This window comes from Perca fluviatilis, chromosome 7 (genome assembly GCF_010015445.1).
Source record: "Perca fluviatilis chromosome 7, GENO_Pfluv_1.0, whole genome shotgun sequence".
Taxonomy (NCBI): domain Eukaryota; kingdom Metazoa; phylum Chordata; class Actinopteri; order Perciformes; family Percidae; genus Perca; species Perca fluviatilis.
The window spans coordinates 42,234,277-42,252,283 of record NC_053118.1 but is presented as its reverse complement, the minus strand read 5'-3'; the positions used below and the strand labels follow the sequence as shown (position 1 = coordinate 42,252,283).

Below are 18,007 nucleotides of genomic sequence, written 5' to 3'. Positions count from 1 at the left end.
ATAAGCGGGCTGGGGCTTCCTGATCAATTTGATTCCAGTCTGTTTTGTGTGCTGTGGCTCTGATGTAAGCACTGTAAGCATCCTTGCATTTGCATACAGGAGGTACAGAGTTTTGTGTCTCTTGTGGGGCGGTTAATATATTGTTGGAAGTCAGGGAGGGATTCATCCAGTGAAACATGATTCAAATCCCCAGTGATAACCATGTAAACAATAGTCCAGCTGACTTGCGTGTAACACCGTTGTTACAAAAAGCGACCAAAATAAGAATAGAACTAAAGAAAGAGTTCCAGGATTGATAGCCATCTCAACACAGGCGTTCTAAGTGAAACATAAAAGAACTGCACTTAAGACCAAAAAAATCACTAAAAACACACAAAATACAGATACATATCAGGAGCTGCTGCAACGAGCTACCACCGCGACACAGCACCATCTTGCATCTTGATATGTGGGTTAGAGAGAAGAAAAGATGGTTTGATTGGTAGACTTGGTATCAAAAGGTAGTGTGGTAGACAGTAATGCATGCCATCACTGCCCCACATAGATAAACTAGGGACACTGAGAATGAATAGTCTCAAAGCAACACATAGACTCATAGACTACCATGTAGTAACCTAGATTGTCAGTACAAACAAAACCTATGCCAAAGATTCTATAATCACAGAGAAAAAATGTAACAAGACTTCTCAAACTGGTTGTGTGTGCTGTTTGTGTCCAGGCTACCAGAATGAGCTTGTCTACCGTAAAGGTGATGGTTCTTTTGCTATTTGGACGGATAGCAAGAGCAGCACCTGGTGAGGCATCTAAAACATCCATGATACATAATTGTTTACACATCCTCCTCTAACTTAGATCCTGACTATGTGAAATGGTGTATTACATCTGCATGTACATGAAACTAAACTATACACATTCTCCTCTCCTCTCTAAGGCTGACAGCGTATGTTGCCAAGGTGTTTGCCATGGCTGACAATCTGGTGAGGTGGAAAGAGAACACATCTGTGAAGCCATCAAGTTTCTGATTCTCACGCGCAGAACCTGGCGCTTGTTTAGAAGTTGAATCAGTTAGCGACAGAAGGATTACTGTGCGTATACTGATTTCATTGACATCTAATCTTAACCCTGATTTCCACCAACTGCAGAACACCTGCATGTCGGCTCCGTGCTCCATCGTCCTGATACCACCAGCTCCGTGGCCGCAGCTGTTGCGAAACAGCTGTGGCCCACGACAGCTTAAGCCCACGAGGACCCATAGGATTAGCGGATTCATGTATGATCGTAGCGATATAACAGGATGTAGTGTCTATAAACAGAACCACAAAACCAACAACAGTTTGTTTCCATCCAATCTGATGTTTTCAAGGTGTAGTGCAGGGAAATATTTTGCTTCTCTGCTCGACTTCCTGTCCCGCACTATCTGACCTGCGCTGAATTGCTGCGGAGCTCTCCAGCCACCGGCAATAACAGAAGCTCTGCCTATCTGCTCCGGAGGGCTGCAGATTGCTGGAGCTTTGGCCGGAGTCGGTACGCCAGCCCTTCTGCAATCGGTGGAAATCAGGGGTTAATCCTGGTGCTACAAAAACAGCTGATCGAGATGAATACAATTACATATATGAATATGAAAAATGTGTGTGTGTGTGTGTGTGTGTGTGTGTGTTTGTGTGTGTGTGTGTTGTGTGTAGGGTGGTATGACGACGCAGATTCAGATGCCTCCATGACGGGCCTCCTTCTGCCTCATTGCCATGCAGGAGTCTCGCACGATGTGCTGCCTCTGTTAATGTGAGTACTTCATCTGCAAACAGTGTGTTGTCTTTTCCCCTCACCTCTTTCATTTCATTTACGGACTCCACACTAGTGATGAGTGACACAAGGTCAAAGGTCAAGGTAAACTTTTTTTGAATGACTGTGCTTCCCCCTCTGCTCCCCTGAGACCAGAGATCTCTGTATTGTGGGTCTGGAAAGAATCTTCCGATGCGCGCAAAAAATCTTTATTTAGGAAAGCAAAACGAGTTCCAGCCATCTTGAAGCTTCTCTGGTGGGATTGTTAACACGGACTGCCTGGTGCAGAAATGGGGTGCTTGTATCCAACTAACTGCTAACTGCTGGTGGAGTTTGTGACTGTTAAATGCCGACCATTCTCCATTCCACGCAAATTTACAGCTGTGTTTATCCAAGTGCTAATGCAATGCGTTAGCTGAACTTCTGAAGCTTATAATGTGTGTTCACTAAATGCTGCCTGTTTCTTATGTTGTTTTTATATAATGTCGTGTTTATATATTTTAAATGTGTAACACCATTTTAAGTCATGGTGAAACGTTGTTTCAGGTATATGGTTGAAATGACAATAAAACACAATAGACTTGACTCAGTTGACTGCCTCTTTGTAGGCGTGGCGCTTGGGATGGCCTCGTAGTGAGGCGAAAGTGCATTCTGGGATTTGGTGTCTTTCATCCCATGAGCAAAAACACATTTTCTGGCTTTTCGCGCCTAGAAGGCACCAATTTCTAAACAAAAGTCACATTTCTACTACATAAGTGACCCAATTTAAAGATATATTCATCTTTTTAGCGTGAAATATCCCTTTAATGTAGTTGTCATGATGGCGCTCTTTGGCCTTGGAATTAACATTTAGTTACCATTGTAGGTAATATTTCTCAGACATGCTAATGATTGCAGCCTACACTTTTTTTTTTTTAACCTTTATTTATCCAGGTAAGTCGATTGAAAACCAATTCTCACTTGCAACGACGACCGGTCACATTCACACAGTTCCACATTCATACCTGGAAGCTGCCCAGTACCACCACAGTCTGATCTGACCACATTCATACCTGGAAGCTGCCCAGTACCACCACAGTCTGATCTGATCACATTCATACTGGAAGCTGCCCAGTACCACCACAGTCTGGTCTGACCACATTCATACTGGAAGCTGCCCGAGTACAACCACAGTCTGATCTGATCACATTCATACTGGAAGCTGCCCAGTACCACCACAGTCTGATCTGATCACATTCATACTGGAAGCTGCCCAGTTCCACCACAGTCTGAGCTGTTGGCCACCTGAGCAGCTCCACTGGAAGCGGTTGGGGTTAAGGGCCTTGCTCAAGGGCACCTCAGTTAGAGGTAGGGTTGGGTAACGAGACATGGTACTAATACGGCACCGGTGCTTTAACGACCGGTATCTACCGAACCGATTAGCAATGCAGATTTCGGTGCCTCATTCCGGTGCCACTGAAAGGCCTTCTGCGCTGCTCTCTGATGCTCTGAAACAGACATTAGAGGCAACAGAAGCATCGCTGCACGTGACGCTAGTTAACATAATACACTTGGCAGCAGGTAATGTTAGCCTACTGCTAGCTAGCAGCTGGATTAAACATGGTCAAAATGCTGACAGCTAAACAGTGTAAAGTGTGTCTGTATTTCACTGTAGAGGATCCAACACCGGGACGTTCAACAGTCTGCAGCAAGCCTTGCGGTGCATTCAAAGTGTAAAATAACCCATCTGGTGGTTGTTTTTGTCATTCAACAGCAATTTACTGGTGACATACATTATTGTTGTAAATTATAGTTATTACTATATTATTAAATAATTTCATTTTAACCATATGGCCTTAGCAATAAACAAGCCATTCTTTAATGTTGCCGTTTAGGCACCGGCACCGTTTTAAAAGTATTGTTTTAGCACCGATATCAGAAAAAACCCAAACCATACCCAACCGTAGTTAGAAGGTTACATGGTTTAATCCATTCCTTAAATATTTCTTTTGTTTCTTTAGTTTTAGAACTGTTTAAAAAAACTGCTTGTATGAAGACTGTCGCTCCAACCACATTCCCATACTGGACCAAAAGGTCCCCAGCTCCCCAGAGTGAGCGGTTTAGTGAATGGTCAATTTTGCTAAAAGGATTCTTTGGAAGCAATTGACAAATGAAAATGGAGACATATTTGCTATTTAAAGGTTGTATTATAAAAGTGACCCCTCTTCTACAGTCTACATCTCTGCTTTTCAATAATGTAGCAGATTAACAAAGACATCCCATTTCCACACCACACCACCTCTCTGACACGAGTGGTGCTTAATGAGGCCTCGATTTTGCAGTAATGTGATTGTTGACATGTCAAAGCCAGGAATCAAAATATCTTGTCTTAGCTATTGTCTAAGGTTAAAATGCTCTGGCATTCCTGAACAGAAGTGGATATTTGAAATAGATGCACTATTGTTATCTGACCCATTTGACAGCCTTTTATGCTTACACTCTCCTTCCTTTCTTTTCCTTCTGTCCAGAGTCTGCCACACAGTATAAGCAAAGCAGTGAACTATTTGGAAAGGCGTCTGCCCAGCCTCAACAACCCATATGCTGTTGCAATGACATCATATGCCCTGGCCAATGAAAACAAACTGAACAAGGAGATCCTCTACAAGTTTGCTTCCCGAGGTGTCGCCCACACAGCAACATTCAGTAAACTAAACAGAACTGATAATGTTATTTTTCCAGCCATATAGTGTCCTGCTTAATAGCCTAGAAATCTAGACGCATCCCAGTAATAATGTTGTTGCTTTCACATTATATGTAGGGATTTTAACATGACAGAGCCATTGTTTGCACTGTTCTTCACCTGTTGGTAATCAGTGGTAGCTTACGGTCATTTCTCGGTCCTTTCTTCTTTCTGTAGCTGCTGCATCCAGGCACCAAATACCATGGAGGCAGTTTGTGTATTTATATTCTTTAATCAGTTGTCTGATGAGTCAGAAGTAAAAATCCCATTGATTTTCTCCATGAAGATTTAGATTATCATCCATAATACCTAAACCATCCCAGCGTACCTGACCACGAGCTATAAGGTTGTGAAACAAAAGTCTCTGCTCCTGTAGAAGCCATAAGTTTGTATGAAATCAACCTTGTTTTAAGAAAAACATGTTTTATCCTCGATCTTATGGAGAAAAACTACACTACCCACAATCCTAAGCATAACAGCAACGTCTCTGATTGGTCCAACTCGCTGTTATCATAGAAACATTTACCCTACCCGCAAAACCGCGAACGGCTAGAGCAAGCTTCTACCATTGAAGTCTGATAGTTTCTGTACACAGTCTCAGACCTTTTGCCTTTTTGGCCGTTTTAAAAATGTTTTTGCGCCGAATCAAATGTGTTATGCTCAATCTTCATCTCGTAGCAGGTTGTCATGGTTCCAGACTTAAAACTCTTCATAACAGCATCAGCATTTTCGAAACGTCAATGAAACAATTGAATGGGGAAAAACACTTACGGAACCACAGCCGTTAAAAAAGTGGGCGGTCACTGTTCAGCTCTATAGAGAGGCGAAGTCCCCTTCTGGTGGACCTCATGGGACCTTAACTCGGAAAAAATATGAACGGTAGTGAACGGGGAAAGACAAATTATCTTTTAAATTTTGTTTGAATTGAGCCATGAATTACACATATGATGTTCATCAGTTTAACAGTTTTAATAAAGTCTCAGTTTATTGTTAAACTGTTGAAGTATAAGACTGTGAAAATACGTAATTAGAAAGACTACACACTGTGTGTGTGTGTGTGTGTGTGTCTGCGTGTATCGTACCGGGGATGTAACGTTACTCAAATTATAGTTTCACTGGACATCAGGTGAGATAACGTTATATGTGTTGTGGAACAGAGCTAAGCTAGCTAGCTAGTGAGCAAGTTGAGCATCAAACTAGGTGACATAAGTTGTGTGAGACGGGAGATGTAATTCACTGGCCGGTTTTGCACTAAACTAAGTGGTATTGTGACAAACCTATAGTTAACTGAGACTTTCTTTCGGTTTGCAAAATTATCTTTTAAATTGATGAACATCATATTTGTAATCCATGGCTTAATTCAAACCGGAACAAAAAATTATTATTATCTCTCCATTGATTCCCGTTCATATTTTTTCGAAAGAAAGGTCCCATGGACCAGAAGTAGAAGGGCGTGAGTTCGGCTCTCTATAGACCTTGTTCACAGCAGACATGTTGACATGTCATAGTACGAAACAACAGGTGTATTCAAAACCATTAATGATGGCTGCATTCCACTTAGGAGAGGCCCTGGTATTAAACCATTACTGATGGCTGCATTCCACTTAGGAGAGGCCCTGGTATTAAACCATTACTGATGGCTGCATTCCACTTAGGAGAGGTCCTGGTATTAAACCATTACTGATGGCTGCATTCCACTTAGGAGAGGCACTGTTATTAAACCATTAATGATGGCTGCATTCCACTTAGGCGAGGTCCTGGTATTAAACCATTACTGATGGCTGCATTCCACTTAGGAGAGACCCTGGTATTAAACCATTACTGATGGCTGCATTCCACTTAGGAGAGGCCCTGTTATTAAACCATTAATGATGGCTGCATTCCACTTAGGAGAGGTCCTGGTATTAAACCATTACTGATGGCTGCATTCCACTTAGGAGAGACCCTGGTATTAAACCATTACTGATGGCTGCATTCCACTTAGGAGAGGTCCTGGTATTAAACCATTACTGATGGCTGCATTCCACTTAGGAGAGGTCCTGGTATTGCGCATGCTGACTCACTGAAATAGCTTACTGGGACACTTGATGGAATTGAGCCATCATTATCAATTTCAACTGTGCTTTTCCTACTATGACAAGTCAAAATTTCTGCTATGAAAAAGGGTCCACTGGGATTGGTAGGCGTCAGAATCTGCGCTTAATGCATGCTGGTACATGTAGGCACTGCCAACTCAGTCCTGCTAAAGAGAACACAGCTTTCTCAGTCAATATAGCGCACTGAGGAATTTTTGCTTCAATTGACTACATTCAGTTGGGCTCTCTCAAATGATCTTACAACGATAAAACAATTAGCGGTTGTTAAAATTCTTTTTTTCAAGCACATTTTACTTTATTTTTTTATTTTGTCTCTATAAAATTCAATATTTTAAGATCAGGAATTGGGAATTATTAATGAATGAATCTTGTTTCAGGTAAAGCATAGTAATGTAAAGATATTTGTGTATGTCTTCCTTAGACTTGTCCCACTGGCCAACAGGGAATGGACACATTTACACACTGGAGGCCACAGCTTACGCTCTTCTCGCTCTGGTCAAGGCCAAGGTGAGCATGTCCCACTTGAGTATGTCTAATCAGGACTCAGAACACAGAAAACATACAACTGAGTCTGGACCGGGCAAAGGCACTAATTGCAGTAAAACTAAATACAAATAGCATTCTTTTCACTGTTAGTCTTGCTTGCCATTACAGGTCATTTATGATCGTTATATGAAAAATGACACAGTTTCAGAAAAGATAAAAAGTTACTTATAGTAATTTTTATATTTTTACATTTGTTAATTTGGCTCATGTCGACTTTTTACATTACTGGTGAGTAAGGGTGGGGGAAAAAAACATACAGCACAGTATTGTGCTATATTCCCGTGGCAATACTGCATCGATACACAGACGAAGAAGTATTGATCTGTTATTATATATGTGTTGGTCAATTTGTCAGGTTTTTTTTGCGATACATTTTTTATTGGCACCTTCAGACATACAAAACAAATTCCACAACATGTAACAGGCAATGTCAGATGGTGCACAACAGATAAACATTACATGTTACATTACATTACATGTCATTTACCTGACGCTTTTATCCAAAGCGACTTACAATTAAGTGCATTCAACTGAGAAGGTCCAAACTCTAGACAACAAGTAGTAAGTTCAAGTACATTAGCTTTAAATAAGCAAAGCTACAAAGAAACGTATAAAAGTGCAGGTTCAAGAGAATTATTTATTTATTTATTTATTTTATCCGAGGTGTAGTCGGAAGAGATGTGTTTTTAGCCTACAGCGGAAGATGTGTAGGCTTTCAGCCATCCTGATGTCGATGGGGAGCTCGTTCCACCATTTAGGAGCCAGGACAGTGAACAGTCGGGATTTGGTTGATTGATTAGTTCTCCCTCGCAGTGGGGGGGCAGCAAGCAGTTTGGCTGATGCAGAGCGAAGTGAGCGGGTTGGGGTATATGGTTTGACCATGTCCTGGATGTAAGCTGGGGCTGATCCGTTCATGGCCCTGTATGTAAGTACTAGTGTCTTGAAGCAGATGCGGGCAGCCACTGGTAACCTGTGAAGAGAGCGGAGGAGCGGTGAAGTGTGAGAGAACTTGGGGAGGTTGAAGACAAGTCGAACTGCTGCGTTCTGAATGAGCAGCAGGGGTCGGATGGCACATGCAGGCAGGCCAATCAGGAGGGAGTTGCAGTAGTCTAGACGTGAGATGACTAGAGCCTGAACCAGAACCTGAGCCGCCTTCTGCGTTAGAAGTGGACGTATCCTTCTGATGTTATGCAGCATGTATCTGCACGATCGGGTGGTTGCAGCAATGTTGGCAGTGAAGGAAAGTTGGTCGTCAAGTGTCACACCCAGGTTTTTAGCAGTCTGGGTGGGGACAACCACAGAGTTGTCGATTGTTATAGTCAGGTCCTGGGTAGGAGAGCCCTTCCCTGGAAGGAAAAGGAGCTCAGTCTTGTCAAGGTTGAGTTTCAGATGGTTAGTGGACATCCAAGAAGAGATGTCAGTCAGACAGGCCGAGATACGTGCCGCTACTTGAGTGTCAGACTCAGGAAAGGAAAGAATTAGTTGGGTGTCATCTGCGTAGCTGTGATAAGAAAAGCCGTGCGACTGAATGACAGACCCAAGGGAGTTGGTATACAGAGAGAAGAGGAGGGGGCCCAGGACTGATCCCTGAGGAACCCCTCAGAACCAAAACCTTCCCACCCCCCACCCTCTGTGGTCTCGAGGAAAACAAAAGAAAACAAAAAGACAAAGAAACACAAAAGAAATCACACCTTGCCTAATCGCTCTCCTCTAATTCTTATGAGGTTGAGGTCACTAATGGCTTTTTTCCATTACATGGTACCTGCTCGGCTCGGCTCGACCGCGGTGCCCCATCCTCCTTTTTCCATTGCAGATTTAGTACCGCCTCATGCATGAGGTGAGCGTGGCTGGTCGTCATAGTGACTCTGCAGGAAACTGCCGGGACCTAACGCGACACACACAGAACGTGTGTGTTTTTGATTCTCACAATATGGCTGGTTGCCAGAAGACACATTTAATTTCTAAAGAAGCTGGAGGCAGCAAAAAAAACCACCAAAAACGCCGCTGGCTAAACTATCTAAAAATGTCAGGTTTGTTCAGGACACCCCCGTCTGTCGCTATAGCAATGATGACGCAGTGATTAGTGATGATTTTAACCGACCAATCAGTAGCCTGCAGGTTTTTACGTCACCTTTTGGTATCGCCTCAGCTCGCTGGGAACCTCGATGGAGGTGATACTACATAAAGGGCCTGTTAGCAGGTACCAGGGACTGTTTATCAGAATGGAAAACCAAAAAAGACGAGTAGAGTCGAGGCGAATGGAGTCGAGTAGAGGCGAGCAGGTACCATGTAATGGAAAAATGCCATAAGTCTGATATTTGCCATAGGCTGATAGTTGATGATTTGGCTTCATTATTGCAGCAATAAAATTGAAGTGAGATGAACAAACAGAGAAATGTATCTTTTAGATCAAACAGATGTTGACAAAGTTTCCTTCTGGGGACATCGTTTGAAATTAGGGAAAAAATTTGGAAAAAAAGTTAATCGCAATAATATTGTATTGTGACATAAGTATCGTGATGATATCTTATCGTGAGGCCTCTGGTGATTCCCACCCCCACTGGTGACTACTTCCCAGAGCACTTTATGATTTTATATGGATATATAGATGGCATTATTTATCCCCTTTTGCAATTAATTAGTATTGAGTTGACTTATAGACGGCTCCAGCTCAAAGTACCTCTTCTCAGTACAGAGGCTGGTAAAACAGCCTGTTCTACTACGGTCCTTGGTCCTGAAACAGTCTGCAGGCCAAGCTCAAACTTTAGACACTTAACTCTTTAAATGATTTTAGACTTGAAATAATTTTTGTGGTACCTATTGTTGCTGTTGTGATTTATTGTTGTTGGATACTTTCTATGTGAATTTGTCACATGGCCAGGTCTTATACTTGCAAAAGAGGTTTTAATCTCAATGTGGTTTCCTAAAATAAAGGTTGACATAGTTATACAAAAAAAACAAGGGAATGATTTGAGAATCCTGCTCTGCATAATCACACAATAATGACACAAATGTGGAAAGATAAAGGACATGTAGTTTGTGATTGACTGCTTTTATCAGGCAAGTTTCAAGTCTCTGCTGTTTGATTGTGTCAAACAGAGAATTTCAACCATTGACTTGTCTTCTGTTAATAAAGGCATTTGAAGAAGCCAAACCTGTTGTGAGATGGTTCAGCACACAGCAGATGGTTTACGGAGGCTATGGATCAACTCAGGTAACACAGACCGCTCTCTCCATCTTGATTCCTGCAGCTTATGTTAGCTCATAATACCCTGGGAAAACCCAGATGAACAATTTCCAATTTTTGCAAATCGAGGCACCAATCACAACCTTTGAGACGGGCTTTACACGATGATGATAGCACAGCGACGGCGAGCAGCTTTTTGTTTACATTCAACATTGCAACATGTGATTTGATGCCGCTGTCGCTGCTACGTCCCCCGGATCATTGATCTGATTGGTTGAAGGACTATCCAATCGCGTCCAGAGGCATTTGAGCGGCGTCCGTTGGTGACGCCCCTTTGGAAATGGGCTATGAATGAAGGTTCCCTAGATCCCAGCCAGGCTAAGTTCATAACCTATGTTTCTTCTAAATCTTGTTCCCGTCCTTCACTCTTTCTCTCTCTAGGCTACTATAATGGTGTACCAGGCCATAGCAGAGTACTGGGCTAGTGCTAAAGAACCAGAGTATGATCTGAATGTGGACATCTTGTTGCCGGGCAGGTCAAATCCTGTCAAGTTCAACTTCAACAGGGACAACCACTACGCCACCAGAACATCTAAAGTCAGAAAACACACAAACACACACATAGTGGCTCATTAATATCATAATTCCTGATGTTTTCTGTCTGTTTCTTCTGCTGATCCCTGACTGTGTGTGTGTGTGTGTGTGTGTGTGTGTGTGTGTGTGTGTGTGTTTCTGTGTCTTTGTGTGTGTTTCTGTGTCTTTGTGTGTGTGTGTGTGTGTGTATGTGTGTGTGTGTGTGTGTGTGTGTGTGTGTGTGTGTGTGTGTGTGTGTGTGTGTGTGTGTGTGTGTGTGTGTGTGTGTCCCACAGGTCAAAGATATCAACCAGAATGTGACGGTAACTGCCACGGGTACAGGAGAAGCAACAGTGAAAGTAAGTAGAAGTTATTATTGTTCTGAGTTTTATCCTCAGTTGATTATTGATGTCTCTCTTTTTTAATCTCAGAAGAGCCCAAAGATTTGTTTAATCATATATTTTTTTGAACTGATGTCTATGAGTTCATCACATATTAAGATGCACTTTTATCCGTCTGCCAGATGGTGTCTCTGTATTACGCTCTGCCTAAAGAAAAGAAAAGTGACTGTCAGAAGTATAACTTGTCAGTGCAGCTCCTGCCAGGTAATTTGGTCATTCTGTCTCTTTCTTTATTTATCATTATGTGTTGTTTAGGTACAAACAATAAGGTACCTTACCTTATGAGAAACGAATAAACAAAATACTCAATTACTATATACATTATTTTGCTCCTGCAGAGAAAATAGAGGAGAATGAGAAAATATACAAGCTGAAAATAGAGTTTTTGTGAGTATAATCAAGAAGTCATAAGTGAATAAGTGTTGTTCTAATAATATATATATTTTTTGCTGTTATTTAATTATTCTATCCATTCTATTTACAGGTATAAGGACAAAGAGAGGGATGCAACCATGTCAATCCTGGATATTGGCTTGCCGACTGGCTTCACCGTTAACACAGCTGACCTGGACTTAGTAAGAACATACAAATACATTATATATACAATACATACAGTGCCTTGCAAAAGTATTCACCCCCCTTTGCTTTTTACCTATTTTGTTACATTACAGCCTTTAGTTCAATGTTTTTTTTATCTGAATTTTATGTGATGAATCAGAAAACAATAGTCTAAGTTGGTGAAGTGAAATGAGGAAAATATATACATAAAACTATTTTTTAGCAATAGAAAACAGAAAAAGTCACTAACTAACATAACTATTCACCCCCCTAAAGTCAATACTTTGTAGAGCCACCTTTTGCGGCAATCACAGCTCCAAGTCTCTTTGGATCAGTCTCTATGAGCATGTCACATCTTACCACTGGGATCTTTGCCCATTCCTCCTCGCAAAACTGCTCCAGCTCCTTCCAGTTGGATGGTTTGCGCTTGTGAACAGCAATCTTTAAGTCTGACCACAGATTTTCTATTGGATTGAGGTCTGGGCTTTGACTAGGCCATTCCAACACATTTACATGTTTCCCCTTAAACCACTCAAGTTTTGCTTTAGCAGTGTGTTTGGGGTCATTGTCCTTCTGGAAGGTGAACCTCCGTCCTAGCCTCAAATCACACACAGAGTGGTACAGGTTTTGCTCAAGAATATCCCTGTATTTGGCACCATCCATCTTTCACTCAACTCTGACCACTTTCCCAGTCCCGGCTGCTGAAAACCATCCCCACAGCATGATGCTGCCACCACCATGTTTCACTGTGGGGATGGTGTTCTTTGGGTGATGTGATGTGTTGGGCTTGCGCCAGACATAGTGTTTTCTTTGATGGCCGAAAAGTTCAATTTTAGACATTTTGGGAATCTCCCACATGCCTTTTCACAAACTCAAAACGTGCCATTTAGTTTTTTGCTGAAAGTAATGGCTTTCTTCTGGCCACTCTGCCAGTGTTTAATACACGTCATGTATCCACATCCACATACAGTTCAGTCAGAGTTTATGGTTGGGAGGAACAAGATGTTTTAGAAAGTTTAGAAAGTTATCTGACTCTGTGTGTGTGTGTGTGTGTGTGTGTGTGTGTTTGTGTATAGTTGTCTAAAGGAAAAGCCCGCAATATTGCAAGATATGAGATGAACACAGTCCTGTCAGAAAGAGGCTCACTCATCATCTACCTGGACAAGGTGAGCCATCACTGTTTCCTTCCTCTGGACTTTATCTCTCTGCCTTGTTCTTCCTTTCATTATCTCTATCTCCCATTGGTCCAAAGGTTTCTCACACACACACAGAGGAGATTTCTTTTAGGATCCATCAGGAGATGAAAGTGGGATTCACACAACCAGCTGCTGTGTCTATCTATGAATACTATGACCGTGAGTCTCAGAGACACTTTGAACACATATGATGCCTCCATGTGCATGCTGCCAATACATGTCAGAGTAGATACAACGGGATAAGCTAGCATTATTACCTTTTCAAAAAAATGTAATGTACATTTTCTGAAATCTTTCATTCCCATTGCAGAAAGACATTGTGTCAAATTCTACCATCCACTGAGGAAAGCTGGAGAGCTACTGCGTCTCTGTACAAGTGACGCATGCAGATGTGCAGAAGGTAACCAGGATGATGTCAAAGTGACCTAATCTGTTGTCTGAAAACATATATTTGTTATATCTGAAATTCTTGAACAAACACCTAAACCCAACACTAACATGGTGCTTCATAGAGATAAAGCACTGATCCATCATGTGGGGCTTATCGTCCTGCATTGTCTGTAAACTGCATTCATTTATTATTGTACCTCAATAAAGTTAGGGGACTTAAGGCCAAGAGAAGATTAAACAAGATAAAGAGTCTACAGCCATGCTAGTGGCTCTTAGAGGCTGTACCAGTGGTGTAGTCTACGTGATACGCAGGTATATGCAGTATACCCACTAAGAATGCGCTAGGATTCCCAAATACCCACTTAAAAATGCCCAATGACATGCAACAACATACTTTCATTACAAGAAAAGTCAGGGAATCACCAAAGTCATTCAAATTTGTCCTCTGGGAACTTTTTGTATCTCTATCGGATATTATGGAAATCAATCCATTAGTTGTTGAGATTCTTCCATCTGGACCAAAGTTGTGAGATCACTGACAGACAGACAGACATGGTCACTATTAGTGGTAAACTTTGCTAAAAATGATGGTGAAACCATGATGACATCACCAGGATTGTTCTCTCAGAGTACAGAAAACTCCCTTCAGAGCTAAAGAGGACAACGTATAAGCATTTTCTCAGGCTGAGTAGTACTACTTGATATGGTACGGTATACTGTACCTCAAAAGGGAAGGAAATGGTGGAAATGTTAAATTTTTTTTTTAGTAAATCACCAGATTGTAAATTATTAAATAATCATCACAATATTCCATTAAGGCAACAAGCACCTGAAGGATCAAGTATTGTCAGAGCAGTGGGCTAGCTAAAGAATAGCTCATTATAATACTTAAACAAAAAAAAACTCACTAACAAACTTAAATTGTGTATCTGATACAGTAGCACTCACCCATCAACCCATCCACACACACATCCACGTGTGCTTTTTTGATCAGTTGTGTATTTACGTTGTGCCTATTGTGTATTTCCAGAGAACTGCAGTATGCAGAACAAGGAGAAAATCACCAATGATGAGCGAACAGCTAAGATCTGTGAGAGTACACGGACCGGCATAATAGATTTTGGTAAGAGAGTGTGCATGGATTGTATTCATAAATCACTTTTATCCCAAAAAATGTTTGTATGTTAGTGTGAGTAAGTGAGCTTACAAACTGCTAACAACTTGTCTGTCCTCAGCGTACAAAGTGAGACTGGAAGGTTATAAAGAAGATGTGTCCACTGACATTTACAAAGGGAAGGTACTGGAAGTCATCAAAGAAGGTATTTATCTTTGAACTGCCTGAAATGTACAAGACACTGATGTTTTCCCAAGGTCCCTTAACCGTTGTGTGGTATTCGGGTCTGTGGGACCCGTTTTCAATGTTTGCTAAAAGAAAAAGTATGCTATTTATTATTTCTTCTAACTCAAACTCATTGAGCTCACCAACTAATTCACTTCAAAACCATACATAGAGCCTACATCACACCCTATAAGAGATTTCAGATGAAATTACAAGCTACTAACAACTGTCATATATGTAACACTGCTTCACCTGGAACATTTTTACACATGTTTTGGGATTGTCCAGTTATCTCTAAGTTCTGGCTTCATGTAAACTCAGTTTTGGCGGGCATACTTGACATTTCTTATGTTCCTAATCCTGGCTTTTTGTCTCCTTAATGATAATTCTGATATCAATCTAAAGCAAATTCATTTCAACATGGTATTTGCAGGGTTTACCTCTGCAAAGAAAACCATTTAGAAAAATTGGTTTATTCCGGATATCTGTATGAAATTATTCTGGATTCATAGCCTTGTCAACATTGTCAACCTTGAACATACAACAGCGCGACTCAATAAGGCGCGACCAGCGACTGTACAAGCTTGGAACTCTTTCTAATCTAGGATAATCTCTTGGACCAGGGACAACAGCTAGCAATCATTGTTGTGAACTCTACCTGCCGGCAAGGTTATAATCGTTACCGAAAACGAACGAAATAACGAAAACTAGGTGGGAAAAAACATTGTCGTTAACTGAAATAAAAACAAAAACGAGGAATTACAAAAAACGATAACTAAACTAAAACTCTAATGTCTGTTTGCAAAACTAACTAAAATAAAATTAAATTATCGAGTGAATGTCCTTAGTTTTCGTCTGTGTTGATGTCTTTCATAGAGCAAATAAAGTTATATCTTTCCGACCATGACATTTCCCGTATATATATATATAGTTTCCGACTGGGAACCCAGAAATCCCGACACTCCACGTCAAATTGAACCCAACATGTCCATGCCACTTGCCTGTCATCGTAGCGGTACCGGAAGAAAGTAGCAGAGTCCTATTTGTTTATGACTGTGTCAGATAAAAGCAAGTGCCTCTCAGTGGAAGGTGGTAAAACATGTGGACAATTTTTTACAGGGAAAAATCCAACAAATTTGAAAGTACATTTGAGAAGCACACACAAGCTAGGAGGCTACCCTAGCTTACCTTAACAAGGTAAAGGAGAAAGCAAAGTCCCCTTTCCCCAAAACACATGAAGCATGATTTCACTGCGAATGTGAGAATACAACACAAATGTTTTGTACTGCACCTTTAGCTATGCATTTAATCCTTACCTTTTCTCTGTTCTCCTATACTTGAATTACAGGAACTCTTGATGTGGGTCCTCTGAATAAAACACGTACATTCCTCCGTTATCCCTACTGCAGGGAGTCTTTAGTTATTGGAACGGGCAAAACCTACCTCATCATGGGCACGTCCAAAGATATTCACAGAGATGACAAAGACCAACCGTAAGTTTGTTCTTTGTGTGAATGTGTGTGGAGTTTGCATTTTAACATTTTACTGTTTTTTCGTGAATCAAAGCCTTTATTGTACTCTAGCTTAAGTGTTACTGTCACTATTGATAGTGATTGTGGGAAGAGGTCAAGAGGCTTTTAATGTTGTGTAACAGTGTTACAAATATGTATTTTTCACTGTGCTTTCCTCAGGAATCAGTATGTGCTTGGAGAGAGAACCTGGATCGAGTACTGGCCCACAGAAGCTGAGTGTCAAACCCAGGAACACAGAATTACCTGTTTGGGCATGGAAGAGATGGTTCAACAGTACGAGATCTTTGGGTGTCAGCAGTAGTGAAACTCAAGAAAAGAAAATATTCATTTAAAAAAAATTTGATTAAAATGTTATGGTCTTAAAGGTGCAGTAGGTAAGCCTTATAAATGTAACTTTCTGTCATATGTAACGAAACTGACCCTATGTTCGAGTAGAACTACATGAAGCAGGTCATTTAAAAAAAATCCAGCTCCTCTGGCACCACCTACAGCCTGGAGTGTGATTGGCAAAAATCCACCGCTCCCTGTTGAGATGCACCAATCAGGGCCAGGAAGGGTGTCTAACTGCGTGTCAATCAATCACTGCTCATGCACACGCATTCATTCTCCCTTGCAGGGGGACATTAGGAGAACATTTTGGGCTTTAGCAGAAAAGGGGGAGGGACTGAGAAGTTGTTGATGTTCAAATGTTTTGGCTAAGTCCTGGATCTTCACAATCCGACCTACAGCACCTTTGAAACTCATTGTCTTTGTTAAAAATAGACACTGATTACTGTTATTTTGGTTGTCATTCAGAATATATACTCTCATGTAGATCAATTTATGTCACCAGCAGCAGTAATAAAGCAGATATTTTAAGCTTTTGTCAAACTACTGTCAATAATAAAAGTGAAGTGGGCGCCCATATGTAGAGGTTCAGTCCTTGACGCAGCGTGCCCAGGTTCGACTCCGACCTCCGGCCCTTTGCTGCATGTCATTTCCCCCCCTCTCTCTCTCCTTTTTCATGTCTTCAGATGACCTGTGAAAATAAATCCAAAAAATACAATCTTTAAAAATAAAATATAACTATGTGTAACTGAAATGTGTTTGTTTTATTAGCTGGTTTAGCAAAGAAATCACTTTTAAAAAAGCGTCATGATGCAGCAGGTGCAAGTAGCCCTATGACACAATGTAAATTAATTAATTCATCAAAGTACCCTGTCCAAAAGTAGCGCTGAGATTAAATTCATATATTGATAATGATCATTGAACAGACTTATTCCTGCGGATACACACATAACTGAAAGTAACAGTATATCCACACTTACATGGAATGCCATTTTATTCCAATAATAAATAAATGAATATATAAATACAGACATACAAATTAAATACATCTTAAAACACAGTAAATAAATGATGCAATACAAACAGGTTTCTTTGGATTAGGGTGGCACCTACTTTAAATCATGGTTGCAGCTGTCCCAGTGGTCCTGCTCCGCACCCTGCTGCTACCCCCTGCTACACTCTGCAGTGCCCTGCTACGCCCTGCTATGCCCTGCTACACCCAGCTACGCTCTACAGTGCCCTACTAAGTCCTGCTACACCCTGCTATGCCCTGCTACACCCAGCTACGCTCTACAGTGCCCTACTAAGTCCTGCTACGCCCTGCTATGCCCTGCTACGTCCTGCTACGCCTTGCCATGCTCTGC

General features: G+C 41.3%; 1 protein-coding gene across 1 annotated transcript in view; it reads left to right on the top strand.

Annotated features, from left to right (window-relative positions):
• Window positions 1-16,643, top strand: part of LOC120562509 (complement C3-like) — a 45,991-nt gene extending 29,348 nt beyond the window's left edge. Inside the window, exons 21-38 of the mRNA XM_039806216.1 lie at window positions 719-794; window positions 932-982; window positions 1,749-1,779; window positions 4,287-4,437; window positions 7,016-7,101; window positions 10,277-10,354; window positions 10,769-10,924; window positions 11,197-11,259; window positions 11,424-11,505; window positions 11,640-11,688; window positions 11,786-11,876; window positions 12,936-13,025; window positions 13,112-13,214; window positions 13,366-13,455; window positions 14,476-14,568; window positions 14,681-14,764; window positions 16,133-16,277; window positions 16,476-16,643. Of these exons, the coding sequence (XP_039662150.1) occupies window positions 719-794; window positions 932-982; window positions 1,749-1,779; window positions 4,287-4,437; window positions 7,016-7,101; window positions 10,277-10,354; window positions 10,769-10,924; window positions 11,197-11,259; window positions 11,424-11,505; window positions 11,640-11,688; window positions 11,786-11,876; window positions 12,936-13,025; window positions 13,112-13,214; window positions 13,366-13,455; window positions 14,476-14,568; window positions 14,681-14,764; window positions 16,133-16,277; window positions 16,476-16,617 (1,661 nt within the window). The 3' untranslated portion in view covers window positions 16,618-16,643. The remainder of the gene's footprint in view (window positions 1-718; window positions 795-931; window positions 983-1,748; window positions 1,780-4,286; window positions 4,438-7,015; window positions 7,102-10,276; window positions 10,355-10,768; window positions 10,925-11,196; window positions 11,260-11,423; window positions 11,506-11,639; window positions 11,689-11,785; window positions 11,877-12,935; window positions 13,026-13,111; window positions 13,215-13,365; window positions 13,456-14,475; window positions 14,569-14,680; window positions 14,765-16,132; window positions 16,278-16,475) is intronic.
• The last annotated feature ends 1,364 nt before the right edge of the window (window positions 16,644-18,007 follow it).